Source organism: Grammomys surdaster, unplaced genomic scaffold (genome assembly GCF_004785775.1).
Source record: "Grammomys surdaster isolate TR1022 unplaced genomic scaffold, NIH_TR_1.0 125849, whole genome shotgun sequence".
NCBI lineage: Eukaryota > Metazoa > Chordata > Mammalia > Rodentia > Muridae > Grammomys > Grammomys surdaster.
This window is the reverse complement of record NW_021620675.1, coordinates 1,361,434-1,388,183: the sequence shown is the minus strand read 5'-3', so window position 1 is coordinate 1,388,183 and position 26,750 is coordinate 1,361,434. Positions and strand designations below refer to the sequence as shown.

The 26,750-nt window shown below is 46.2% G+C and overlaps 2 protein-coding genes across 6 annotated transcripts in view; both read left to right on the top strand.

The window, feature by feature from the left end:
* Otud7b (OTU deubiquitinase 7B) overlaps positions 1 to 13,913 on the top strand; it is a 57,072-nt gene extending 43,159 nt beyond the window's left edge. For all 5 annotated transcript variants that reach the window (XM_028789741.1, XM_028789740.1, XM_028789738.1 and 2 more), the window contains 6 exons: positions 5,905 to 6,017; positions 6,392 to 6,519; positions 6,939 to 7,088; positions 7,551 to 7,665; positions 8,498 to 8,582; positions 9,915 to 13,913. In XM_028789741.1, coding sequence (XP_028645574.1) covers positions 5,905 to 6,017; positions 6,392 to 6,519; positions 6,939 to 7,088; positions 7,551 to 7,665; positions 8,498 to 8,582; positions 9,915 to 11,114 — 1,791 coding nt within the window. In that variant the 3' untranslated portion in view covers positions 11,115 to 13,913. The remainder of the gene's footprint in view (positions 1 to 5,904; positions 6,018 to 6,391; positions 6,520 to 6,938; positions 7,089 to 7,550; positions 7,666 to 8,497; positions 8,583 to 9,914) is intronic.
* A 3,004-nt stretch (positions 13,914 to 16,917) lies between these two features.
* Positions 16,918 to 26,288, top strand: Mtmr11 (myotubularin related protein 11). The gene is made up of 17 exons (XM_028789743.1): positions 16,918 to 17,204; positions 17,578 to 17,668; positions 18,027 to 18,148; positions 18,405 to 18,465; positions 18,606 to 18,748; positions 19,165 to 19,243; positions 19,351 to 19,486; positions 19,705 to 19,792; positions 19,919 to 20,007; positions 20,092 to 20,216; positions 22,199 to 22,265; positions 22,659 to 22,729; positions 23,171 to 23,337; positions 23,614 to 23,787; positions 24,365 to 24,547; positions 24,936 to 25,229; positions 25,668 to 26,288. Exons 1-17 carry the CDS (start codon positions 17,139 to 17,141, stop codon positions 25,812 to 25,814), a joined length of 2,103 nt encoding a protein of 700 aa, XP_028645576.1. The 5' UTR covers positions 16,918 to 17,138; the 3' UTR covers positions 25,815 to 26,288.
* Positions 26,289 to 26,750: the final 462 nt, after the last annotated feature.

The window sequence follows — 26,750 nt, the reverse complement described above, 5'->3', positions numbered from 1 at the left end:
TGTTGTTGTTTTTTCGAGACAGGGTTTCTCTGTGTAGCCCTGGCTGTACTGGAACTCACTCTGTAGACCAGGCTGGCCTTGAACTCAGAAATCCACCTGCCTCTGCCTCCCAAGTGCTGGGATTACAGGTGTGCGCCACCACTGCCCGGCTGGTTTTAATTTTTAATGAGCTCAGATAAGTTCATAGGATTTGTGTAGCTTGTTTTTAGTATAAGGCTAGATTATTTAGTCACTCATTTGTTGGGTGCGGTGTGTGTATGTGTGTGTGTGTGTGTGTGTATGCATCACTGCAGTGTGTGTGTGAAGGTCAGAAGACACCTTGTGTGAGTTCTCTCCTTCTACTGTGTAGGTTCCAAGGATCAAAATTCAGATTACTGAGCTTGGTGGCAAGTGCATTTATCTGCTGAGCTATCTCACCTGCCTGATTAATTCTGAGACCATCTCCCCTCTCTTCTACTTCCTTTCTCACCCTTCTTCTCCTCCTCTCCCCCTCCTTTCCCCTTACTCTGTAACCCAGGCTAGCCTGGAACTCACTACACAGTCCAAGCTGGCATTGAATTTGCAATAGTTCTGCCTCAGTTTCCCAATTGTTGGGATTATATGGTTAAATCATAATTTCTAGCTGTTTTTAATTCTCTAAAATATCATTTGTTTATGTAGTATTCATTTATTTCATGTATGTGTGCATGCATGCATGACGTGCCACACATATGCCACATATGTGGAAGTGAGAAGACAACTTGAATGAGTCGGTTTGCTTCCGCTGTGTGAGACGTGGAGGTAGAACAGATTTTCAGGCTTGGTGGCTAGCACCTTTAACTCCTTACCACCCATGATTTTAACTATGAAAATGCTTGAATGTTTTTATAGTCTGCAACTTTGCTTTAGTTTTGGCAAAAAATGTAAAAGGATACTTCTTAAATTGAATCTAAATATTACTGTTCAGGGATTTGGCGGGTATTGTGATTACATTTATATAAGAAAGTAGTGATGGAGTTTTATGTACCATCTCTACACCAGGAACTGGGAGAACTACAACTGTTTTCTTAGTTTGGGTTTTAAAAGTCTCACTGGAAGGCAGCCTTGCCTGTTGGGATATGGATGTAGCTGCTTTTTCTGTTCAAGCACAGAATGTAGAGTGACCTATGGCCACTGAGCCTGGTGCTATGTTTGTCATCTGGTTCTCTATAGAAGTTAACCCATTCCTATAAAAGTGACATTTTGTGTTTACATAAGTAGACTTCTCTGTTTCCTTAGTTCTTCACATTCTCTCTCTCTCTTCCTCCCCCGCCCACTCTGTGTGGTTGTCGTCTATCTTCCATATCTGTATGCGTTGTTTTCATGTGTAACTGGTTTGGTTTTGTTTTTTTATATTATGTATGTATGTGTTTGTGCATGGAAATGCCTTTGGATGACAGAAGAAGGTGTCAGACCTCCTGGAACTAGAATTGCAGGCAGTTGTGAGCTGAGCGGTGTGGGTGCTAGGAACTGAGCCCTCATCTTCTCCAAGAACAGCAAGTGCTCTTAACTGTTGAGCCCTAAGTCCCTGACTTAAGGTTATTTTTGTAGGTTTTTTTTTTTTTTTTTTTTTTGCCTGCTTTGACTAATTATTTCTAACATTGGATATAGGAATGTATTTTCAGAGGTTTTTTTGGTTTTCCTGTGTCTCCTCCATCTCCATCTTTCATTGTTCCATTATAACTGGCGATAATACACAACTAAAGTTTTGTTTTTCAGTCACTTGGACTATTACATCTAAAGATGTAACGTAAAGTTTTCTGTCATTATGGGGCTCAGGAGCTACAGTGGTTCCTTGCCACATGAGCATGAGGACCAAAGCTCAGATTCCCAGGGTCTGTAATAAAACTACACAGGCTGGAAGCTGCCTGTGATCTCAGTACTCAGGAGACAGGAGATGGGACCCCAAGGGCAAGGGGGCAGATTGCTGGCCTTGGCAAGCTGCAATTCAGTAGAAGATCTGTCTCCATAATAAAGAGATCAATCAAGGAAGACACTTGAGATCAACTTCTGGCCTTCATACACACGTGTATACACACACACACACAAACACACACACTCACAGTGATGTGTTTCCTTAAAACAAAGAGCCCATTGTTTTGGCTGGGGAAAATGTTCAGTGGTTGTGAACACTTGTTTCTCTTAGTTTGGTTCTCAGCACCCACATCAGGTGGCTCACAACCACTTGTAACTTCAGCTCCAGAGGATGTGATGCCTTCTTCTGGCCTTTGTGGACACCCACACTTACATGACTGATGGAGACAAGTAATTAAAAAGTAAATCTTTGGAAAAAAGAAATCATACACACACATCCTTGATCATCCACTTTTGCTCCATAAATAGAATCCACAGGGAAAAGGCACAAGCTGACATACTTTTTTTTCCCTCTAGAGACAGAGTTTCTCTGTGTAGCCCTGGCTGTCCTGGAACTCACTCTGTAGACCAGGCTGGCCTCGAACTCAGAAATCCGCTTGCCTCTGCCTCCTGAGTGCTAGGATTAAAGGCGTGTGCCACTGCCACCATCACTTTAGTCGGCTACAAACTGACATTCTTTCTTATCTCCCAAAGCAGGAATGGCCCTTATAGAAAGCTGCTTTTCCTGAGCTAGATCCAAGCTGGCCTAGAGTTTGAAATTTAAACCAAATTAGTAATCAGCTTTATCTTCTTGCTGAGTGTAAGTTATAGCCAAACCTCAGCTCTGACCACACCAGGGACAAGGAAAAACTTCATCAGAGCATAGAGGTTATTAGTGGGAGTGATAGCAAAAGAAAAATAAGAGTAAGTATGCTCAATCTGATCATTAGTTCTATTAAAGCAAGGCTTAGATTATGAAAGCATTATCCAGGAGAGCCAGAAGTGCCCAGGTTTTTTTCCTGTGTTTTCTGCCCTTCCTTCTGGGGGTGCACAGAAAATAGTGGCTAGTGAAGGAGCAGTTGGTTTACTCCCTTTGGTTGACATAATGCAAACCTCACCCTGGAAATGTGCCATGCATGGTTGTCTTGCTTCAACTTTGATAACTTCATCCCTTACTTGGGAGCAGGAAGTAGACAAAAAGGTGATGACCTGAGATGAAGCTTTTAGCTTTCTGATAACAAAACCCAAATTAAATCTGGACTTCCTTGTTTTGTGTTGAAATTGGTAGTAAAACTTGTTAAGAGTGCCTGCCACCTAGTGGCTGCATGTATTACAACAGGCGGCAGAGGAACTGGAGAGGAGCTCAGCCTTGTTTGTAGAGGAGCTCTGACAGCTCACCGCTGGCTGGAACTCCACTTCCAGGGGAACCGAGGTCTCTTCTGACCTCATCAGGCACCAGCAAGCATGTGGTGCACATACATGCAGGCAAAATACTCGTGCATAAAATAAAATTAACCTTAAAAAAAAAAAGCCAGGTGGTAGTGGCACAGGCTTTTAATCCTTGCATGCTGGAGGCAGAGGCAGGTGGATTTCTGAGTTCTAGATCTCAGCCTGGTCTACAGAGCGAGTTCCAGGACAGCCAGGGCTATACAGAGAAACCTTGCTTTGAAAACTCAAACCAGAATAAGACAAACAGGAACAAGTACCACCAGGGTAGGTGACACAGAGGAGGAGTCAGAGGCAGGTCCCCCTAGCTATGTTTATCAAGGAGCATTTCATATATAGCCTTTGCATTGTCCTTTTTATTTTTACTTGAAATTTATGATACCAGTTTACAAGTTGCAAATTTCCTTGCCTTTTTATTAAAGTAAAATATGCTCACAGTAGCACTGACCCCCATTGCCTTTGTTCTGCTGCTGTCGTGTGCTCAGTGTGATTGCAGAAACTCTTGTCAGAATGCACTTGAGTAATGGAACTCAGTTTTATGCTAAACAAAAAAATACTGATAATATAAACTTGTCTTTCAAATCATCAGATCCTAAGGCCTTCTCTTCCCTACTCCCTCAGTATAGGGCCTGAATTAGCCCAGTCTGGCCTCCAACTTACTGTGTAGTGAGGATGACCTTAAACTTCTGCCTCCACCAGAGTGCCAGAATTATCCATGACTGTTGGAGTGTACCACCCACCCAGTTTATCTGATGCTGCAGATCAAACTCGGGTCTTCCTGCATGCTCGACAAGCACTCTACTACCTCAGCTGCGCCACTGGCTTACCCAGTGATACCTTGTCTCAAAGTGCAAGAAGACAAAGCAAATTATTTGTATCGGTGTACACTATCCTTTAATAAAAAAATTATAATTACTTAGCATGGATTTATTGATTATTGATCATATAATAGGCACTGGGCCATGTTGCATAAAATAGATTTTTTTTTTCTTATAGAGCAATAGAATAGAATAGACCCCTAAAGTCATACAGCAAAATAGATCAGATGTGGTTTCTTGGTAACCATGGTAGGCCTGGGACCCATAGGGATCTGTCTGTTTCTACCTCCTGCATGCTGAGATGTGCGTCACTACACCTGGCTTAGATATGGTCTCTATAGAGTAATGTAGAGCATTTTCAAAGAGAGGGGTTCAGAGGAGGGAGTGGCTGATCTGCTAGGGAATTTAGAAAGACTCCTCAGAGGAGGGTTTGCTGTTAAAGATTAGGCATTGTTTACCAGGAGCATAGGAAGTAGTCATCGCAAGCAGTAGGAATGAAGGAGCAGAGAATGAGGCACTGCCCATCGGGGCAGCTACTTAAGGGGGTTGGAGAGGGGAGGAGGTAGGCCTTGTATGCCATGTGCAGTGAAGATTCTGAGAATTATTATTATCAGAAAACAAGACATTAGATTTTAATCACTAGGAAAAACTATAGTAGCCCAATACGAGTGGATCTGAGGAGTTCAGTAAAATCAGAGAGGGAGATGCTTCGCAGTTTATGCTTAGTAATTGTTGACAGAGACATCTAGGTGTGGGGTGACTGAGAGAAGAAACAGCTTAGTAACTCCCTGGGTTTTAGTCTGAGTATTTAGGTGATCTGGGTATTTGGGTGATAGTTGTTGTGTGTAAGGAGACAGGAGTTAAGTTTTAAATATTAAAATACAGAATTCAGAGTCGCTGTGGATAAGTGATGGTGAACAGCTGGATATGTGAACTAGAAATTAAAAGGAATTTTGAGCCTGGGAGGGTCAGTTCTAGAGTCCTGCACACAGAGATGTAGTTGATACGATTGAAGCCTGTGAAGATATCACCCAGAGGAAAGCAAGATTCAAATAGTTGCCAAAACTACAGTTTTGTGGGGAGGGGAGTTCAGAGACTAAGAGAAAGCAGTGGTGTGGAAGCCAAATTAGAAAGCTTAAAGAGGAAACGAGATACACAAAGGTTGTGAAGATAAGAACCAGAGTCCATTGGATCTGTCGATTTAGTCAGGTGACGTGTATGGACAGGACAGAGGCATAGAGACCGGAATAGGGTCAGATTACAGTGAGTGAAAAGGAACAGAAGATTAAGAAATGTGAGATTGCTAAACATGGTGGCCTGTGCCTGTAAACCCAGCATTTGGGAGACAGATGCAGGAGGATCAGAATTACAAGGCTAACCTCCATACATAGCTAATTCAGTATCAGTCTACAATACCTAAGATTCTATCTCAAAAAGAAACAAAATGAGGCATAGTATTACATGCCTTTAATCCCAGGACTCCAGAGGCAGAGGCAGGCCAGTCTCTAAGAGTTCCAGGCCAGCCTGGTTTACCTAGGGAGTTCCAGGACACCAGGGATACACAGTGAAACCCTGTCTCAAAACCAACCAACCAATTTTATGGGTCTTGATTCTGAAAAGAAGAAAAAAATTGATTCAGTACGAATGTAAAGCAAGTGCTAAGAGGATAGAGAGCGGCTGTAACACTAGGAACGTTTGGATGGTTATTGCCTTTTAGAACCTAGCCTCTGCTTACCTTTGCCTTCATCACTGTCGCCCTCTTTTACAGTCAGGACTGGTGTATACGGAAGATGAGTGGCAGAAGGAATGGAATGAATTGATCAAACTTGCCTCAAGTGAACCCAGAATGCATCTGGGTACCAACGGAGCCAGTGGTGGTGGGTAAGTGTGACTTGGTAAGGGAACAGGGATCACCCAAGGAGTCAGTTCTTTCCTTCTGTCTACTGTATGAATCCCAGAGATTGAGCTTAGGTCCTTAGGTATGGTGGCAAGCACCTTTTCCCATGTCACCAGCCCCTTACTTTCAGATTTGCAGCATCATTTCAGCCCCTATACCTTTTTTTTGGGTTTCCGTACTAGTGAAACGGAAGTAGCACTAACCATGTAGCACAGAGTGATCTGCTGTGGAAGCTTTAGGGTTAGAAAACCAGGGCGGGGCATTCTTTTCCTTCACTTTGGAACTGGTCTCAGGACTCATTTTGTTTCCTCCTTCTCCCTTCTGCTGTGCCTCCTCCATTCTCTCTCCTACACTGTAGAGTGGAGAGTTCAGAGGAGCCGGTATATGAGAGCCTAGAGGAATTCCATGTCTTCGTCCTTGCTCATGTGCTCAAGAGGCCCATAGTGGTTGTGGCAGACACCATGCTGCGGGACTCTGGAGGGGAAGGTGAGTTAGCTGCTCATCGTCAGTCTGCCTCACAAACCTCTTGTATGTGGAGTCTTGGGGTGGGAGCAATACGTTAAAACAGTGGACACTTGTCAAGAGATTCAAACGAGAGCTCTTGGGATTGATTGGGATGAGATGCTCAGTTGAAAAGTGGGATTAAAGGGCTGGAGCAGTGGCCTGGCTCTCGCAGGACTCCAGTTTAGTCCACAGCACCCACATTGGGCAGCTCACAGCTGTCTACAACTCCATCTCCAGGGGCCCTGGCATTCACACACACACGTGCACCCCCCACACAGACACCCACGAATACACATGATTTAGAATAATGAAAATAAATCTTAGAGAGAGAAGTAGGGTAGAGAGACTGAAGTAGGCAAGGATCTCACCTTGGTAATAATACCCTTCATGGTTTCCTACAGCATTTGCCCCTATCCCATTTGGAGGGATCTATCTGCCATTGGAGGTCCCCGCCAGCCAGTGTCACCGATCCCCTCTGGTGCTCGCCTATGACCAGGCCCACTTCTCCGCGCTTGTGTCGATGGAGCAGAAGGACAGCGCCAAGGAACAAGGTGCCGCATCCCGTGTGTCTGGGGCTGGTTTTCATTCAGAAGTGGGGATGATAGCTAAGTGGGGGGACATGACTGAGGAAGACGGAGGCCGGATGGCGCCAGGCTTTGTTTTTAACTAAGCTATACAATATTACCAAGGGTTTTTGACTTTAAAAAGAGGGGGATGGTTTGATGAAAAAAAGTGTCTCTGTCACCACTGTTGTAGCATTGAAGGTCTGTGTTAGGTACAGGCTGCACCTATCTCCGTGGAGAGTAGGTTGGGTCACTGGCAGGGAGTCAGGGGGTTAGTAGGCTAAACTGTATACTGGGCAGTAAGGAGAAGCAGCTCACTGCCATTCAACGTGATTCACTCCAAGTGTTGCAGATAGACGGACTCTAGTTAGTCATAGGGGATGTCAGTGTTGTTCACTTGCCTTCTCCCTTCTCAGAAGACTTTCTGACAGCATGTCTTTCCCTCCCCAGCTGTGATCCCTCTCACAGATTCAGAGCATAAGCTGCTGCCCCTGCACTTTGCTGTGGACCCAGGAAAGGGCTGGGAGTGGGGCAAAGATGATAATGACAATGTCCGATTGGCCAGGTGAGGCCAGCTTTGCCTTTCCATATACTTTCTCTGTGCAGTAGCGGAAATCTCCTCCACATGCAGGGCCACATACCCACACTCTTCTTAGCTCAGTGGTGGAGAGATGGAAGGCAGGCTGGTCATCAGGACACTGGCCTTCTTTTCTTAGAGCAGAGTGAGTGTTCCTGCCTACTACATCTCAGAATCCCCAAAATGGTGATTATAAAGGCAAGACAACCAGATCCTATTTGATTCTAAGCCAAAGTCAGAGGAGTTTTTAGACAAGTGACCAAAATAGTTTGCTTTTAAATTTCATCTTTCTGACATTTAGATAGCAAGGAAAATACATGCTCTCTCATCTGGCACTCAAACCTGCCTGTGTGTGTGTGTGTGCATGTGCGTGCATGTGTGGGTGTGTGTGTGTGTTTAGTACCCCCTTCCCTGGGGAGATGTGGATGTAAACACCTGTCACTGCCCCACTCCTCATTGCTTCCCCCTTTGAGCCTTTGCAGCTTCAGGAGCTGGCTGAGAGGGTTTGATTTTAAAATCTAGTACTTAAAGTCCTTACAGCTGGGCGTGGTGGCCCATACCTCACCTAGCTCCCAGGAGGTCAAGGCAGGGGAATCACTGCAAGTTCAGGGTATGACAGACAACATAGTGAGCCCCTTTCTTTAAAACAAAAAGAAAACCAAAAGGTAGTCCTCACACGATGGTCAGAATTTGCTAAGTGATGTCACGACAGCAGTAATGGCGGCTGTTTGATGGCTGGTCTGGGACACTGCTGAGTCCTTCCAGATGACTACTTGTCTTTGACGTAACAGCTGTTTCATTTTTTTTCTCCTTTTCGCAGTATAATCCTGTCTCTGGAGGTGAAGTTACATCTGCTGCATAGCTATATGAATGTGAAATGGATCCCACTGTCTTCTGATTCACAAGTGAGCACTGCTCCACCCAGAACCCCTGTGTGTCCTCACTGTCAGCAGTGGCAAGAGCAAGGAGAATCTGTTCCAGTGCAGCGTATGATGATGTCAGAACACACCCTCCTCCCTCCTAATTGTCCCCTTATGCCCACCCGTCTCCCGTCTCCAGTCACATTGTGCTGTTTATTTGCTATTATTTGGCTCTATTTGACACTGGAGTCAGGATCCCACAAGTTAGAGAGTATAGAGTGTATAAAAGCAGTGCTCAGGCTTGGATGCTTGTGGTTACTTAAGGGTTCCTTGAGTTGAATTCTGAACAGAATTTGACATAAATAGATTTGTAATAAAGAACATTCTGGTATCTGCAAAAATATTTTTCCAGCCAGGCAAAGTAGCAAACATCTGTAGTCCCAGTATTTTGGGAAACTGAGGTAGGGGGGATTGTGAGTTTGAAGCTACCCTGGATTGTGTACCAAGACCCTGTCTCAGACAGACAGACAGACAGACAGACAGACAGACAGACAGACAGACAGAGGAACGAAAATGAAAGGCCCCTGCTTAGGCAGAGCCGTGCACTGTGCTGTGATGCTGTGAAGCTCAGGCTCCCTTGTGGATCTGCATCTCTGCATTACAGAAGGAGCTTGGGCTGCAGGGAGCGAGGGAGAGTCTGCTATCAGACAAGGATCGTTACTTGGCCCATGACAGCAGGCTGAAGCCAGAGCAGGACAGTGCCTCTTGAGTGACTTTCATCATATCAGTGACCCTTCTCTGGAGCTAGACAGTCATTCCCCAGATGGAGTTCATGGTGCATATGCCACCTGTCCTGGTTTGCTTCTTACTGCTGTGGTAAAGACCATGACCAGAAGAAACTTAGAGAGGAAAGGGTTCGTTTGGTGTCCATGTTCTGATAATACTCCATCACTGAGTGAGGCTAAGGCAGGAACTCAGAGGCAGGAACTGAAGCAGAGACTGTGGAGGAATGCTGCTTACTAGCCTATTCTCCCCACTTTCATATATAACCCAGGACCACCTACCCAGAAGAAGCCCCACCCTCAATGGGCTGGGCCCTCCTACATCAATCACTAATCAAGAAAATGTCCTACAGAGTGGTCTACTTGGCAGTATGATAGAGGCAGCTCAGCAACTGGCATGCCAGTTGAATCCCAGATGACACTAACTTATGTCAAGGTGACAAAAACACTAGCCAGGATACCACCCTTTTTTATGTTACCAACTCGTATAGCAGGGCTCTAGGTAGCTCTGTAAGCTGTAGGATAGGTCCCGAGTCTGTGGGAGCATCCCGACAGCAGCCCAGGAGGTAACTGTCAATGCTCTTCTCTCATCTAGGCTCCTCTGGCCCAGCCTGAGTCCCCAACAGCCTCAGCTGGAGATGAGCCCAGGTCCACTCCTGAGTCTGGGGAATCAGACAAGGAGTCGGTTGGCAGCAGTTCTATCAGCAATGAGGGCAGCAGGCGGAAGGAAAAGTCAAAGCGCGACCGGGAGAAGGACAAGAAGAGAGCAGATTCCGTGGCTAACAAACTGGGCAGCTTTGGCAAGACCTTGGGCAGCAAGCTTAAGAAGAACATGGGGGGCCTAATGCATAGCAAGGGCCCCAAGCCTGGAGCCCCGGGGAGTGGGTCTGGAATAAGCAGTGGTACGGAGACATTAGAGAAGAAGAAGAAGAACAACGCATTGAAGAGCTGGAAGGGTGGCAAGGAGGAGGCGGCTGGGGATGGGCCTGCGTCTGAGAAGCCTGCGTCTGAGTCTGTTGGCAATGGAGGGAGCAAGTATAGCCAGGAGGTGATGCACAGCCTGAGCATTATGAGGATCGCCATGCAAGGGGAGGGCAAATATATTTTTGTTGGAACCCTGAAGATGGGCCACCGGCACCAGTATCAGGAAGAGATGATCCAGCGCTACCTTGCAGATGCTGAGGAGAGATTCCTGGCAGAACAGAAGCAGAAGGAGGCTGAGAGGAAGATGATGAATGGAGGGTTAGTTAGTGGGCCTCCTCCAGCCAAAAAGCCAGAGCCGGACGGTGGGGAGGACCAGCCCAGTGACTCAGCAGAGTCCAAGGCAATGGCCTTCTCTACTGGTTACCCTGGGGGCTTTACTATTCCTCGACCTTCTGGGGGTGGAGTCCACTGCCAGGAACCCCGGAGGCAGTTGGCAGGGGGTCCATGTGTAGGGGGCCTTCCATCATATGCCACCTTTCCCAGACAGTACCCTCCTGGGCGACCCTATCCCCACCAGGACAGCATCCCATCTCTGGAGCCAGGCAAAGACGGAGTTCACAGGGGTGCTTTGTTGCCACCCCAGTTCCGTGTGGCTGATTCCTATAGCAATGGCTACAGAGAGCCCCCTGAGCCAGATGGATGGGCTGGAGCTCCCCGGGGACTTCCCCCAACCCAGACCAAATGCAAACAACCGAACTGCAGCTTCTATGGACACCCTGAGACAAACAACTTCTGCTCTTGCTGTTACAGGGAAGAACTGAGGCGGAGGGAACGGGAACCTGGGGGGGAACTGCTGGCGCACAGGTTCTGAATGGCAAGAACCTTAGTGGGGAAAGGGGCTAAACAAAGAAAGTTAAGCTCAACTCCGGCTCATCAGGGGCAAGTGCAGAGATGTGTGGCAGCTGGAGTGCTGGCAGACTGGCAAGAGCAGGACAGGGCTAGCACTACCCCGAGGGTAGTACTGCTCCTGTGCACAGTGGACTTGAGACTGCAAGGCAGCACCTCTTGTGTCCCAATCCCAGGGCCCAAGGGAAAGTAGGGAAATACTAGGTGCGTGTGGGTGGGAGGTGGGTGGACACCTTCGTGGAGGAACCTGGAAGGAAAGTTCTCAGTCGATTAAGGAAAAAATAGACCAAAGTTCATTGACTTTAGGAAAAAAGCACAGGGTGGTGTAGTTGGGAGTATAGAGTGAATCTGAGATACTGAACAAATTTGATTTTGTTTGAATTAGGTAGATACTAGGGATGGATAAATTCTTCCTGAAGGATCAAGGCAGTAATGTATGTGCTTGGCCTGGTTACACAGAAAGGGTAGTTTAAATCCCAGTGAATGGAAATAGGGAAGGGGGATTCTTTCCTAGAGAGTCTTATGTTCTTCTGGATATTCATCTGTCATCCGTTCTAGTTTTAGGGGAGACTGCCTGTTCCCCCATCTTTCCCTCATCTTTTTTAAGGACTGAGCTCAACTAAGTTAAGATGTTGTGATTTTTTTTTTTTCTTTAAAAGCAAGTTCCCTTTGGGAAAGAGAAGAGTGGTAAGAAGCGGACTTGTATGCGGGAGTTTCTTCAGGTGAACGGGTGCAAAGTGCTGTAATGTTAAACTACTTAGCACTAACTCCGTGTGAGTTTGAGCACACCTGAGAAGGGCTGGAGGAGGCCAGATGTGTGGCTAGACTGTTTGAAACAATACCAAAAACCTCTAGAGAGCACTATCCTCTGCTGCTGTGCTTCTGTAGAAAGCAACCTATTTTACTAATTTTTTAAAGAAGAACATGACCCTGACAAAATTTAAAAATTACTTACTCTCCTATCTAAGTGATTTTTTTTCTCCTTCCTGTTGACTTCTGGAGAATGAACTTAACATCCTGGCTTCTTTTGTTAAGCCATAGCTGACCTTAATCTGTGGTTAGTTTATTAAAATAATAAAAATACTTTGTAAGAAGAATTATTTTTGATATTAGGACTGGTGTTGAGGCATGGGACGGGGGCTGGGGCCACTTACAAAGGTAGCTAGAGAAGTATATTTTAGTGAATTGTAACCACGGGCCACAGATTAGTCCCAGTGAGCTCATCTGCCTTTGGATTTCTCCCTTTTCCTGAGCCAGCCCTGTTCTCCAGAGGGGTAGGGATGGACCCAGCGGTGAGAGCTCCCTTGCAATTTGCACAAAGCACAAGTCTGGACAGCTTATGCTCTGACTAGAGCTGTTTCTAAGAGCTTTAAACCTGAAGACTATCCTGCGCCAATTGTCCTTTCTCCTTATTTTTTTCCTGGGGAAAAATCATCTATGCAATTCTATACACTTGTGGATGCAAATGAAGAAGGGGTGGGAGTGTTACCTGGGGCTATTTCTGGGCTCCGATTTCTCTGCTGAGGTATGTCATCACCCACTAATGGAATGTAATCCCTGCATTTGATTTAAGTCACAAATGGCTATATGTGCATGTGTGTGTGTGCGTGTATATGTGTGAGTTGGGACTCCTCTGCATGTTTCTTCTGCCTAGTCAGGAAAATGATCACACACCTCTCTTTGGTGACAAAGCTAGTCAAGACTTCTTTATGGAATTTCTAAGTTTAAGAAGTTGTCCCCCACCCACTCAAAAAGTTTGGAAGTCACTCACTTCCAAGTCTGCCAGTCTGTTGATTTAATAATTTCCCATCATTTTTAGACCATTTTTTGTTTTTTCTTTGCTATGTAGCCCTGGCTAGCCGGCCTGTACTTTACTTGCTATATAACCCAAGTTAGCCTCCAATTCATAGCAACCCTCCTGCCTCAGTCTCCTGAGTGCTGATATCTAGGCATGAGCTATCACTCCCAGCTTTCTTCAGGCTGAAACCTAGTATGAGACAAGTATTTCTGGTAGGAACGGAATTTAAAGGTCTACTAGGAAATGACGGTTGTTTTTGGTTTGTTTTGTTTAGAAAGGATTCTATACTGTAGCCCAGGCTGGCCTTAAATGTATGATCTTGCTTCAAACTTTTCAAGTGCTGGGATCACATCATACCAGACATTTTTTTTTAATTTCAGTATATAAATACATTAAAAACCCAGATTGAACAAAAGATCAAAATCTTAGGATGTAATAGGAATGGTGTTAAGGTGATAGAAGCAAGAGCCCTCAATTGAACAAGTGTGAGGACAAACCCTGTCTACCTAAGTTGTGATAGGTTCATAAAGGTGTTTTTACATTTTTTTATTTTTATTTTTTTAAATACTGCATCAAGATAGCGTTTATCTTGACTGGTGAGTTTTAAGCACTCCTTCAGTTTTTCCCCCCGTGAATGGTGGATGAATGCCTCGTGCCTTGCTATCATCACCTTAGACTTGTCCCAGTTTCTGAAGCTTGAATGACACAGGTGAAACCTTCACCATGAGCCCCTCTTCCTGACTGCAGACACCCTGTGTGCACTGCTGGCATCCTCCCGCAGCACACCGGATGCCAGCCTGGGCGGGTGGGAGTGCGAACAGCCCAGCAGGGGTTTCCTGGAGAATAAAACCAGGGAATTCCATCTCCATGGGACTGCTGTGTTTGGACTTGATCTGTTATTAGATTGTATTAAACACTCCTGTTTTTAAAAACTGAGGACAAATGAAGAGAATCAGAAACCTTGTATCATGCTTGTTTTTATTTATATGGTTTCCAACCTTAATTCTGCTTGCCTTTCCAAAGAAAAAGTTCCAAGGAAAGGGAAGGGAGGTCTAAGGAAATGGGTATTAGACCTTTTAACTTTTTGTTAAATTAGTTTTAATTTAGAGGGTGACTATCAAGGCACCCCCCCCCAAATCCATTTTAAAGATGAGGGACTCTGAGACAACAGATTTATTTATTTTTAATATGGGCTGGTGAGGTTCTCATTCTGTTTTTTGGAAGGTGAATTGTTGAGTAGGGTGGAGTTAAGGAATGTCTGGGAAACAAAGATCGATTTGTTTGAAATAAGCAAGTCCATGCAATTACTGTGGTGAGAAGGGGGGTTCATGGGCAGAGCATCCAAGTGAATAAAACCTCCCTTATTTAGGAGGGTCCTTGTGTGATGGAGTGAGGTAGACCCGTGGATCCCTAGATGAGGTATGGCCTCATCTCTCAGGCTTATATTTAAGTGCAATTACTCTCTTTAACCTGGGGCATCTGGGGTCCCACTAAAGTTTTGATGGAGAGAGATCTTCAGGGTTATTTTCTCCTTTCCACTTACCATGATTACACTCTCCACCCTACATCCTCTACCGTCCCAGCTTACAGCAAGTACGCCAGAGGACTGGCCTCCAAATCCCCGAGCTCGTGCTGGCTTAATTGAGAACTGAAAACGATTTTCCTCATACTGCATTTTGTAAATGATATAAATTATATCTTTTTAGTTTTTAAGATGCAATTTCTAAGAGTGAGGGATGGCGTTAAGCTCCATGCTGTGCCTTAAAATAGAAGTACCTTCCCTCACCATAGGTTTCCAAAGTCCACAGACCAATAAAGCAGAAATTGCCATGACTTTATATTGTATACCAGGAGGTGATCCTGAGCCCAGAGAACAGAGCCGGCTCTCTGAGATCTGGCTCTTGCTGTTCTTCCTTTCGCTCCCATGTCCAAGGTTCCGGGCACTTTATTTTTCTTTCAATAAAGGAGCATTTGAGTAATGATTGTCTATGAGTTACTTAGACACTTCTGACTGGACTGTGTCCTCTTTTTCAAAGAGGCAGTACCCAGCCACATAGCCATAGGCAAGAGGACAGAATTAGAAGCCATTTTCTGGTCTGGAAACACATGTACCCTGGATTGTTAATATTTTTCTTCTTTTCCTCACTCTCTGTCAACTGCAGGCTCAATGAGTCATACAGGCACTCGTCTCTGAATATTTTGTGGATACCCAGTCACAAGTTATTGTGTATTGCCTCCTGTGCTTAAGCTGTTTAACAAAATAGTATCATGCTTCCATGTAGAATTCCTATGCCCCCTCCTTCCCTTGGCTATGTGGGTTGTGGGTATCGGAAGTGATGGAAGCTGTCTAAGGAGGAGGGTGAGAAGGACCTTGGCCTCTTTCTGTGTTTATAACTGGATCTGTGATTCATCCTGTGAGTCATTCAGCTCCACCTTCCTCCTCCAGCTACCCCTCCCAGCAGCCCTTGCTCCTGGCACAAACCTGTAACCAGAGCGGGGGTCTGAAAATGGAAAAATCTGATATAGCTCCTAGCCTCTCTATTTCCTTTCCATCCAGTGGACATCTGGGTTTGTGGTGCAGGTGGTGAGAGTCTTCCTGTTCCGAAATCCTCCACTGAGACCCCTTTGTGCTTCTGGTTAGGTGATAAGATCACTGTTCTGACCGTTCCCTCTGTATTCTGCTGTTCCCATACCTCAAGATATTAACGAACAGAACGAGGCTCTTTGAAGAAAAGTGGTGGGGAGAAAAAAAGTAGGTCATGGGATTTTAAACCCTCGGGGGCACACCTATTCCTAAGCTGTTCCTTATTACATTACATACTTTATTACATACATTGAGGTGTGTGGTGGGGTGGTGGTGGCCAGCAGCCTTTAGGACTTCTACAATCAGGCTTCTAGGCCCGCTTACTAGCAAGTATATACCTGTTTGTTCCAGACTCTGCTCATGCTAGCTTCACTATTTCCACAGTTGCAGCCAACAAAGGGAACTTTGGAAGCTGAGGCTGGAAGGATGTGTGCTCTGAGGAAGGGAGTGTTGAATGTCATGGCCCCCACCTAAGGATTGCTGCCTCTGTACAGACTCAAAAACAATAAAACAGCAGCTCATTAACACCTATTTTGTATTTCATTTCCTGTCTTCTCCGTGTTGAAACATGCTACCCTCAAGCTGCCCTCCCTAGCATCTCTGCTCCACGCCTCTAGTACCCTACAGCCCCATCTTTGCTTTTTGAATTCAGCAGGCAAGGAGGGGGAGAAGTGACCCTGGAACTGAAAAGTGGTTTCCAGTACTTAGCTTTCAAAGTCCAGATCATGAATCATTCATTAGGAGATCTGGTGACTGGGTTGGAGGGGCGGAGTCATGCACCTGGGGCAGGGCTTTCCAGGCGAATAGGTGGCTGCGGGAGTAGGGAGGTGCGCTTGCCGGGTGCAAAGGCTGGTTTAGATATATAGTACAATCTTTTCCTGGGTTTTCTAGCCCCCGCCCGAGGGCCAAGATTTGCACGCCAAAATACCTGTACTCTGTTTGCATCCCAGACACACCAACTTCCGCCCACTCCATTCTACCCCCCAGCCTGTCGCGCTCTCCAGAAAAGGACACAAGGTCCAGGTCCTCTTCTCAACCCCTGTTAGGTTGTCAGAGGGGGCTGAAAATCAAAACAAAATCACAAAACCCATAAATAAACGAAACAAAATAACTGAGTTTCCTAGTGTTTCATTTCTCATTGAAAGAGTATAGAGAGCTAGCCCAAAATGTTTTAATTATATTACTGTTCCTCTCGACTCACCCTCGAATATTCACGAACAGAAAGAGACTAGAATGTGGGTTTGTTTTGGGTTAAAGAAATCTGGGTATTCCCCAGTTCTCCCATTCCTCCTATCATTCTTAAGCTCCTCCATTTCCTTTCTACTTAAAAAAAAAAAAAAAGTGTGTATTCTCCTTTAAGGGGCTGGGCATCTTGCCTGTTCTCTTTCGAGTCTCCGAAGTTTCCAAAGAGCCTCCCCTGTCTGAGCAGGACACACCTTTCAAATAAGACCCCCGGAACTGTGCTCCCGGTATCCCAAAGCCGCTACCCCTGGGTTCTCCCGAGCCTTTTTCTCCCCACCTCTAGGATTTAGCCTCTCCCCAGAAAGAGCGAGCATCTCTGAGGACTCTCACCCTTAGCTGCTCCACTCCCGGATGGATCCAGGGAAATGTGGTGGGGGGGCCGGGGCCAGAGTTTCAACATTGCCCCCCAGCAGGAAAAGCCAGAGATGGGGGTAAGGAGAAGGAATGGGAGGGCGGCTAGCAAGAGAGTGTGAGTGGGATGCTGTGGGAATTAAGCGAGAAGGAAAGGATCCAGAGGAGGAAGGTGTATCTGTTTTAGCAACTGTCATGGAGCTGCTCTGCCTTTTTCAGTCTCCAGTTGTCTCATTATCTATTAACCAGCTCCTCCTTATCTTGTCTGCCAGCCTCAGTCACTGTTCTCAGTTTCCCTGAGAGAGAGGGAGGGAGGGAGAGAGGGAGGGAGGGAGGGAGGGAAGGAGGGAGAACTCAAACTCAGTACTCCATGCGGGTCCCAAAAGGCAGCTACTGAAGAAATCCCAGATTCTGAGGTTGGGAGGTCCCAGATTAACTCTCTCCCCTGCTCAGCTCTCTGGACCGAAGTCTGACCCAAGGACCAGGATGCCAGAGCCCAGCACTCATCAACTTGGCAGCTGCCTGGCCTCTGGTTGTCTCCCAGGTAATCATCTGAGCTCTCTAGTTTCCTTTGAAAGCCATTCTACCTCCTTTTTTGTTTTCACCAAAGATAGCTCTCTATTCCTTTCCTCAAAGTGTTTCTGAGACTCAATTCTCCTGCCTCTTCAGACCTGCTGGAAGGCCTGGACGTTGTTCCTTCTGCTTTCTCACCCTGCTTTCCACTTTCCTTATTAACTATCCAAAGATCAGTGAGTGTATACGTGCTACATTCTAGAGGTTAAAAAAAAAGATGTGTATTCATTTCCTTCAAGTTTACATTCTAGAAGAATGGACCAGTGACCATGTAAACGTGTGGGCAGCATTGGGAACAGTTAGAACTTTGCTTCTCTTTCTCCCTTTAGGGGAGCATATCCTAGCATGGGCACCAGGACGGAGGAAAGGGCCAGGACTAGAACTGCCAGGAACTCTGATCTGCACTAACTTTAGAGTAACCTTCCAGCCTTGTGGATGGCAACGAAGTCAGGTGAGGTGGTTAGTGTAATAAAAAAGACTGGAGCTGGGCATGGTGTTCCCAGCAGTTGGGGGTTGAGATGGGAAGACCATGAGAATTCCAGGCTGGACTAGGCTACATAGCAATACCCTGTTTGTCTTGTAAATGTATCAGTAATGGTAGAATTATTTCTAGGGAAGCTACCTTCTTCAGGGGAGGGGAGGAGGCAGCAAGGCAGACCAAGGATGGCTGTTAGATGTCTGTAGCATCAGTCTTGTGCTTCCTTTAGGACACTCCTCTGAGTAGTGAATATGATTTTGCCCTCATCAACATTGGGCGATTAGAGGCTGGTAAGTCTGAGAGTTTGGTAAAAGGGGCACTTGAGCCCCCACCTTTTTGTTCTCAGAAGGCTGAGGGGTGGGGCAGGGTGGACTAGAGGAAATGTTCCCAGAGAGAGCCCATGGTTACCCCACTCCACTCTTGACTTCAGTGAGCAGCTTGTCAAGAGTGCAGCTTCTCCGTCCCGGGGCTCAGCTTAAGTTCATTCCAGAGGAGGTTCTGATTCATGGCAGAGACTTCCGGCTGCTTAGAGTTGGTTTTGAGGATGGAGGGCTGGCACCTCAGGCCTTCCAGGTAACAACCCTTTACTTAGAAAAACCCTTCTCACCTAGAAACCTCAGGGCGCCCTCCATGCTCCGGGGTCTGTCACCATTTCTCATGCCACTCCACTCAAGGAGAAGAGTGACAGTCTCATGAGGGGGAGGGGCCTCTAGTCTGGCTCTGTCAGTTATGAGCAGCAGTAACTATAGGTAAGTTTTTACCTCTGCAAAATGTGGAGAGTTGGGTAATATTCCTAATTAATTCCCAACTTACGGGTCTGTGGTTTTAGATTTGTTTCTCTGACCACAGCACCTGTCACTTGTGAAGGTCCCCTTCTCTAGCACCTGTTTTAGCTGCTCTTCAGTATCAGTGGTAGAGAAACACATGCTCTATTTCCATCTCTTTCCATCTTCAGTCTGAAGCTAAAGGATAGATGCTCTCCTCCCCAGGTAACCATGGCCATCATTCAAGCCAGAGCTCAGAGCAATCACATCCAGCAGTATAGAGGAGTAACCCTGAGCAAAGTTGGTAAGTGACAGTGCTTTAGGTTAGGGAGATGGGAAGTGAGTCTGAAATGGAAGGGCCTAGTTGGACAAAATATTTTTTTCTTCCTCTGCTTCTCACTCTTTCTCCAGGCAAGGCTTCTGGCTCCAGAAAGCCACCTATTCCTCTCTTGGAGACTTTAGAAGACTGGGAAACAGAGCGGAAGAAACAAGGGGCCAGAGGCTGGAGGGTTAGCACGGTCAATGAGAGGTTCGATGTAGCTACCAGGTGATGGTTCAGTTTGTCCTGACTCCTGCTGCCTTCCCAATCTCCCCAGAGTTTCTTGATCCTCCAAGTCAGTACTTCCCATAAACTTGAGCCTCTGTCACTCCTGGTTTCAAACCCCAAGATCTCTTCGAATGGTCTTTCCAAAGTAATGTCCTTGTTAGAACAGCTTTTTTAACACAGGTCACTGAAAGGCTGTGACTTTGATCTTCATTTTGCAGTCTCTCAGGTTACTTCTGGGTCCCTAATCGAATTCTGGACAGTGATGTCAGAAGAGCATTTGCGCATTTCCATCAAGGCCGTGGACCGGTCAGTCTGAAACTAGAGGGTCCGGGGACAAGGGATAGGGGGCTTGCTGTGAGGTCATCATAGGGGCAAAGGTGTCCCCCTTAAATGTACTTCCTTCACAATGACCCTCTTCTCACCCATCTGAAGCGCCTGTCCTGGCACCACCCGGGGGGCAGTGACCTTCTCCGATGTGGAGGCTTCTATATAGCCAGTGACCCTAACAAAGAAGATATCAGGTGAGGGGTCTTGATGAAACCCAGGGGCTAGGTGTTCTTAGAAGACCCCTTGCCTTCATTCTTGACTTCCTTTCTTCCCTCCAGAGCAGTGGAGTCAATGCTACAGGCTGGGCACTCTGATGTTGTCTTGGTAGATACCATGGATGAGATGCCTAGTATTGCAGATATCCAACTTGCCCACTTGAAGCTGAGGGCCCTTTGTCTTCCTGGTGAGAATAACCTTTGAACCCTCAACCCTGACCTGGTTCACTATTTTGTATATTATAGACCCTTTAGCCCAATGATCTTTCATCTTTCTATCCCATCCTCATTACCTACACTTCCCAATAACCTGTTTTCCCACAAATGTTGTTTTTATTTTATTTAGTTTTTTGAAACTGTCTCTCTGTGTAGTGACCTGGAGCTCACTGTGTAGACCAGGATGACCTCAGATCCTTAGATCCACCTGCCTCCCTCTCTTCTAGGATTAAAGGCATGCACTACCACACCCTGTTCCCAACTTTAAAAATAAAAACTTTATTGGAATATGGGTGCAGTGGCACATACTTGTAATCACAGCATTTGGTTAGTAAAATCAAGAATATGTCTATAATGAGTTTAGGGCCAGCCTGGGCTATGTACAAGACCCTGTCTCAAAACAAAAACGAAAATAAAAAGCTTTATGAAATTTACTTTACCCATTTTAAGCATACAATGAATTTTATTCACAATATTGTATACCCATAACAGTCTTTTTAAAATATTCAGGATCAAATCCAAGGCCTTCATTTATAATTCATACCTAGTCTTAGGAAACTGCTACTAGACTTTGTTTTTTTAAGTTAAGTAGGATGGGTTTTTGTTTGTTTGTAGTTGTTTGGAAATTGTTTTTTTGTTTTTTCAAAATGGAGTTTCTCTGTGTAGCCTTAGCTGTCATGGAACTCACTCTGTAGACCAGGCTAACCTCAAACTCAGAGATCTACCTGCTTCTGCCTCTTGAGTACACCATATATTTTATATTTAATTTGTTTTAAGTAATTTAAATAACCATGTGTGTATGTGCCATGTATTTTGGGCTGCTTGTCACTCTCCTGAACCTAGGAGCTGGAGTTACAGGTAGCTGTGAAACATTGTCAGGGTTCTGAGAACCAAAGAGGTCCTCTGGAAAAGCAATATGCACGCTTATCACTAAGCCGTCTCCTTCAGACTCCACTACCAAAGCATTTCATTTTATTCTGTTTCTGTTTTGTGAGACATGGTCACTCTGTGTAGCTTTGGCTGTTCTGAGAACTCACTCTATAGACCAGGTTGGCTTTGAATTCAGGGATCTGCCCGCCTCAGCCTCCCAAGTACTGGGACAAAAGGTGTGCGCACCACTGCTCAGCTCTGTTTTGTTGCTTTTTGAGACAGAGTCTTACTATGTAGCTCTGGCTGTCCTGGAACCCACTATATAGACCAGGATGGCCTCAAACTCAGAGATGTGTCTGCCTCTGCCTCTGAGTGCTAAGATTAAAGGCACACACCACATACATCTTAACCAGACTTTTTTTTTGTTTTGTTTTTTGTTTTTCAAGACAGTTTCTCTGTATAGCCCCTGGCTGTCCTGGAACTCACTCTGTAGACCAGGCTGGCCTTGAACTCAGAAATCCACCTGCCTCTGCCTCCCAAGTGCTGGGATTAAAGGCATGTTAACTAGACTTCTTAACCCATCTGTGTAGCTGGTCTTTGCTACTTTGTAGATACTTTGTTTTCCCACCCTTTAACCTCCCCCTATCTCCAGTTTCATCCCCTATCACTAGATAGGAAAGAAAGAATATCTATCGGGGGAGAGAGATCCCTGAACCTAATTCCTTTCCTTCTGTTTTTTGACGACTGTCACACTGCAGCCAACTTCCCTAAAACAACCAGCCTCTAAGGGCTCTAGCATTTATTACCCTCTGAAAGGTTCCCAGAATTTCAAATGTCACACAGTCTCAGAAACTATCTGCAGCTGGCAAAACTGTGCCCCTGCTAGAGCAGGAGGCGAGTCACAGTCAGCTGCTGCGGACAGTCTGAAGCAGCCCCATACTCCACACCTGGGATTAAAATGGAAAGAGAATTTTATATTTGTGTTTTTAAAGAAACCAAAATTTTAAAATTGTCAATACACATCTGGGTACAGACCTAGATCTGGGTTCTGATCTCTTTGTCCTTCCTGCTCCCTCTGTGCTAGACTCATCTGTAGCTGAAGATAAATGGCTCTCAGCCTTGGAAGGAACACGGTGGTTGGACTATGTCAGGTATGCTCAGACTTCTAATCATGATTAATACTTCCAACTTCTCCAACCTTCTCTCTCTCTCTCTCTCTCTCTCTCTCTCTCTCTCTCTCTCTCTCTCTCTCTCTCTCTTGAGACAGGGTTTCTCTGTGTAGCCCTGGCTGTCCTGGAACTCACCCTGTAGACCAGGCTGGCCTCGAACTCAGAAATCCGCCTGCCTCTGCCTCCCAATTGCTGGGATTAAAGGCGTGCGCCACCACTGCCCAGCGCCAAGCTTCTCTTGACTTGGGCTTTCCAATGGCCTTCCATCAATTTGTCCTGTTTCCCAATACTGTTACTGTGCTGTTCGGGAGAAGGAGCAAGTATTTGGGAATCTGCCTCTCTCCCAACACATCCCCTCCTCACATGCCCTCCCAGGTCTTGTCTTCGAAAGGCCAGTGACATCTCAGTGCTAGTGACATCCCGGGTCCGTTCTGTAGTGCTTCAAGGTGAGCTCCTTGGGTCAGCTCCTTCCCTTCTTCCCTTTGTCCTTCCTGTGATTGGATAGTGTGGAAGGGGGAGCTTCCTTTAATACCAGCATCTTCCTGTGAGTGCCAACTTATCCTTCAGAGCTAGTCAGTCCCCTACTGTAACAGCGATCCCTAAATCCAAGATGTTTTCAGTCCTTCTCAGCCCATCCGTGGATAGGGATGGGGCAGGGTGAACAGGGCACTGGGGACTGTTTTGGGAAGTGTGGCTCTGCTTTCTCTGTGAAGGTGAAGTCTAGGAAGTGAATCATTTGAGATTTGTTTTCTCTTCACCTTTCTCTGCCCTCTCCTGCCTTCCCCTACTTTCTTTTGTGTGCCCCTCCCCCTCTTCCCTTGTTTCCTCTTCTCATTCCCTCCTGCCCTAGTTTCTTGGACCCCCTTCTTTGTTCCTTTGTCACCCAGAGCGTGGTGATCGGGATTTCAATGGCCTCCTCTCTTCACTCGTCCAGCTGCTTTTGGCCCCGGAAGCTCGGACATTGTTTGGTTTCCAGTCACTAGTGCAACGAGAGTGGGTGGCAGCTGGACACCCCTTCCTGACCAGGCTTGGGGAAACTGGGGCCACTGAGGAGGTGAGGACACTAGGTTTTTTGTTTTGTTTTGTTTTGTTTTGAGTGGTGTCATTACTAAAGGAAAGAGGGTGAGAAAATGATCTGGCCTAACCCACTGGACTCGAACCCGGTCTGAATGGGCTGTTGGGCTGAGTGGACACTCAGGTAAGTCAGCCTTGAACCCCTTTTACTCTTAATTCCTGTTTTAACCCCTGACCTCCTTAGTGTCCTGGTCCAGGTCCCTGTTCTTCGCTTCTCAGATGCCTGCAGACGGCCCAGACTGTTTTCTCTTCTCAGGCCCCAGTGTTCCCTCTCTTCCTTGACTGTGCCTGGCAGCTCCTCCAGCAGTTTCCAACTGAATTTGAATTCTCCGAGTTTTTCCTTCTTGCTCTTCATGACAGCATCAGGGTTCCGGACACCCTCACCTTTCTGAGAAACACTCCCTGGGAGCGCGGAAAGAAGAGTGGACAGGTCAGTGACTTTTTAATTTTTTTCCTGTTGAGCATTTCAAACTTTGGGATTTAGTCTTGATTTAGGAAAACTGAGGTTTGTGGAAGAGGTTGGGGGACTTCACTCTTAGGATAAGATTTTTGTTATGTATGTGATGCCAGAAATAGGAGGTTAAGAGGTTTATAATGTGTTCCAGATGTGGGACAGGGACATACACTGGTTTAAACATCCTTGTTTAATTTTTTTAAAGTGTGTGCACATTTATGTGTGTGAATGTGATCATATGCACGTCACAGTAGTCCTGTGGAGGTCAGAGGACCTCAGGCGTCGATCGTCACCTTCCACCTATTGAGACAGTCCCTGTTGCTTGTCTGCTGCACGCTCTGGGCTCATTGGTCCATGAGCTTCTAGGAATTCTCCTATCTCTGCCCCCATTGTCCTGTAGTAGCCCTGAGATGGCAGACCCTAAGCTATGTGTCTGGCTTTGTGTAGGTTCTGGGGATTCCAACTCACTTCATCACCCTCACGTGGCAAGTGCTTTTATCCACCAAACCAATCCTGAGCTCAAATCTCCCGTTTCTTTGCTTCCTCTGTTTAGTTCAACTCGTATACACAAGTTTACACCCCTGAGTACTCCCAGCCCCTAGCTGGAAGCCCTGCTAATTTACATCTGTCTGTCTGGAACTGGGATTTACGCTACAGCAAGGAACAGATATCACAGTTCCTCAATCCTGGCTACGATCCGGAGCATTGCCCCGACAGCAGGTTCCCTAGACAGCAGGTAAGATACCTACACTTCAACTCCCTTGACTCTCAGGTTCACACTACTAGATGAGAATGACAGGATATCCGGGTCTCTCAGAGAAAGATACCACTATCTTTTACAGCTGTCACTTGCAGCCTGTCTTCAGCAAAACAGATGTTCTAGAGTAGCAGAGAGCCTTCTTTTGGTTTTCATCTGTTTGTCTTCTTGGTTCATGTCCATATATTACATGTTTCTCTAAAATCAACCTAATAAGCCCAGAGCCCTAAAGCCTGATGAGAAGGGAGGTCAGAGGGAGAGGGCTGCAGTTTGTCACTGGCACAATGAGTCAGGGGCAGCTAGGGATCCCCTCCCACTTCAAAAAGCAGCTGTTTTCTCAGTTGTCTGTTGACTTCTTCTCTTTTAGCCAAGCCTCATGGTTCCTGGACCCCCCAGTTCTATGTGGCTGTTCTCTAGAGGGGCCCTGACCCCCCTGAATCAGCTCTGTCCTTGGCAAGACAGCCCTTCCTTGCTGGCAGTCTCTTCTCACTGGCTCCCTCGACCCGCTAGATCTTCTGAAAGCCTAGCTGACCAGGAATGGGGGCTCCCCTCACACTGGGGAGCTTGCCCTTTACCTCCCGGGCTACTGCTCCCTGGGTATCTGGGACCACAGATCAGATTCTGGAAACGCTGTTACCTGAGGGGAAGGCCTGAGGTCCAGGTGAGAAGGGAAGACAGATTGGTTGGGGGAGAAAGAGCTGGAAAGGCAAAGGGTTGGAGGAACTGGGGAGTAGTATTCCATTTATCAAACTGGGTCCACTTGGGATAGTAGATGCTGGGAAAACTGCCTGTGGCTTGGATCATGTAGAATCTAGAGCACTGTTAGAAGGGGAAGACCATTTAAGACTCTAGAAGTACCAAGGATCTTAATAGAAAACTAGCCCGGTAGTTGTGGCCCACATCTTTAATCCTAGCTCTCAGGAGGCAGAGGCAAGTGGATCTCTGAGTTTAAGACCAGCCTGGTCTACAGAGCTAGGTCCAGAACGGCCAGGGCTATACATAGAAACCCGTATCGAAAAACAAAAAACCAAGAAAAAAAAAAGGAAGTAGAAAGCTAGACCTGTAACAATCTTCCTTTGTGCTCTTTGCCTCTCCCAAGATGGGCTCCTCGGCTCTTACAATCTCTGGCCTTCAGGATGAGCTATCTCATCTTCAGGAACTACTAAGAAAATGGACACCAAGAATAGCTCCTGAGGATCACAGCAAGAAAAGAGATCCAAATACCATCCTCTCTCAGATCCGCTGAATCTGCAAGCATTCTCAAAGGCAGGGCAGAGGGTGGGGCCTCTGCTGATCTCTGACCGTGGTGCTTCAGCTTTGGCAGCCCAGTCTGTGAAGCTCACTTAATAGGCCGATTTCTGTAGCAGACAGTGGTGCAACCAACCTCCAGCTCTCACCTCATTTGATTCCTGGAGCTATTTTCGTTTCTTGTGATTTGAAAAGTAAGAAACAAAACCAATTCAGAATGTGATTGCTTTTTTCCAGGGAATTCTGTACCTTTTGGATGGCCATCGGAAGTGTGATATCAGAGGCCCTTTTCATCAGTCCCAACAAGGTGTCCTAGAGATCTCATTCTCAACCCCTCAGCACTACTTTGAAATCTTTTCTTAGTCTTCTGTGGGAATGAGGTGAATAAGGGAAACACCCTCTCCTCCCACTGTTTATTTTTGTAGCAGGATTTCTATTTAAGTAGTTCATTAAAGCACAGTATTTCTACACATTGCTGGTATTTTCTTGTGTTGAATGAAGATCTCAGCAAAGCAGTGTGGGTAGGGTGTGAACTGAGAAAAGCACCCTTATTATTATAAGGAAATAAAGGACCTAAGTCAGGTGTAGCTTGGCAGAATTCACATGAAATATGGGGAAAGGTTCCCCCCCCCCCAAAAAAAAAGCCACACAACTTTTCTGAGACAGGGTCTCTGTGTGTATGTCAGGCTACCCTGGAACTCTGTTTTTCGAAACAGGTTTTCTGTGTGGCCATGGCTGTCCTGGAACTCGTTCTGTAGACCTGGCTAGCCTTTAACTCAAGAGATACATATCTGTTACTTAGAGCTTCAATACCGGTTGTGAACCCATCCGGTTTTGTGTCCCAGATTTCCCAAGATTAGCGGAGCTCTGACACTTAGGGGAGAACAAAATACCTCGAGCTCAAGCTTAGGCCGAGGGCGAATCTGCACGAACG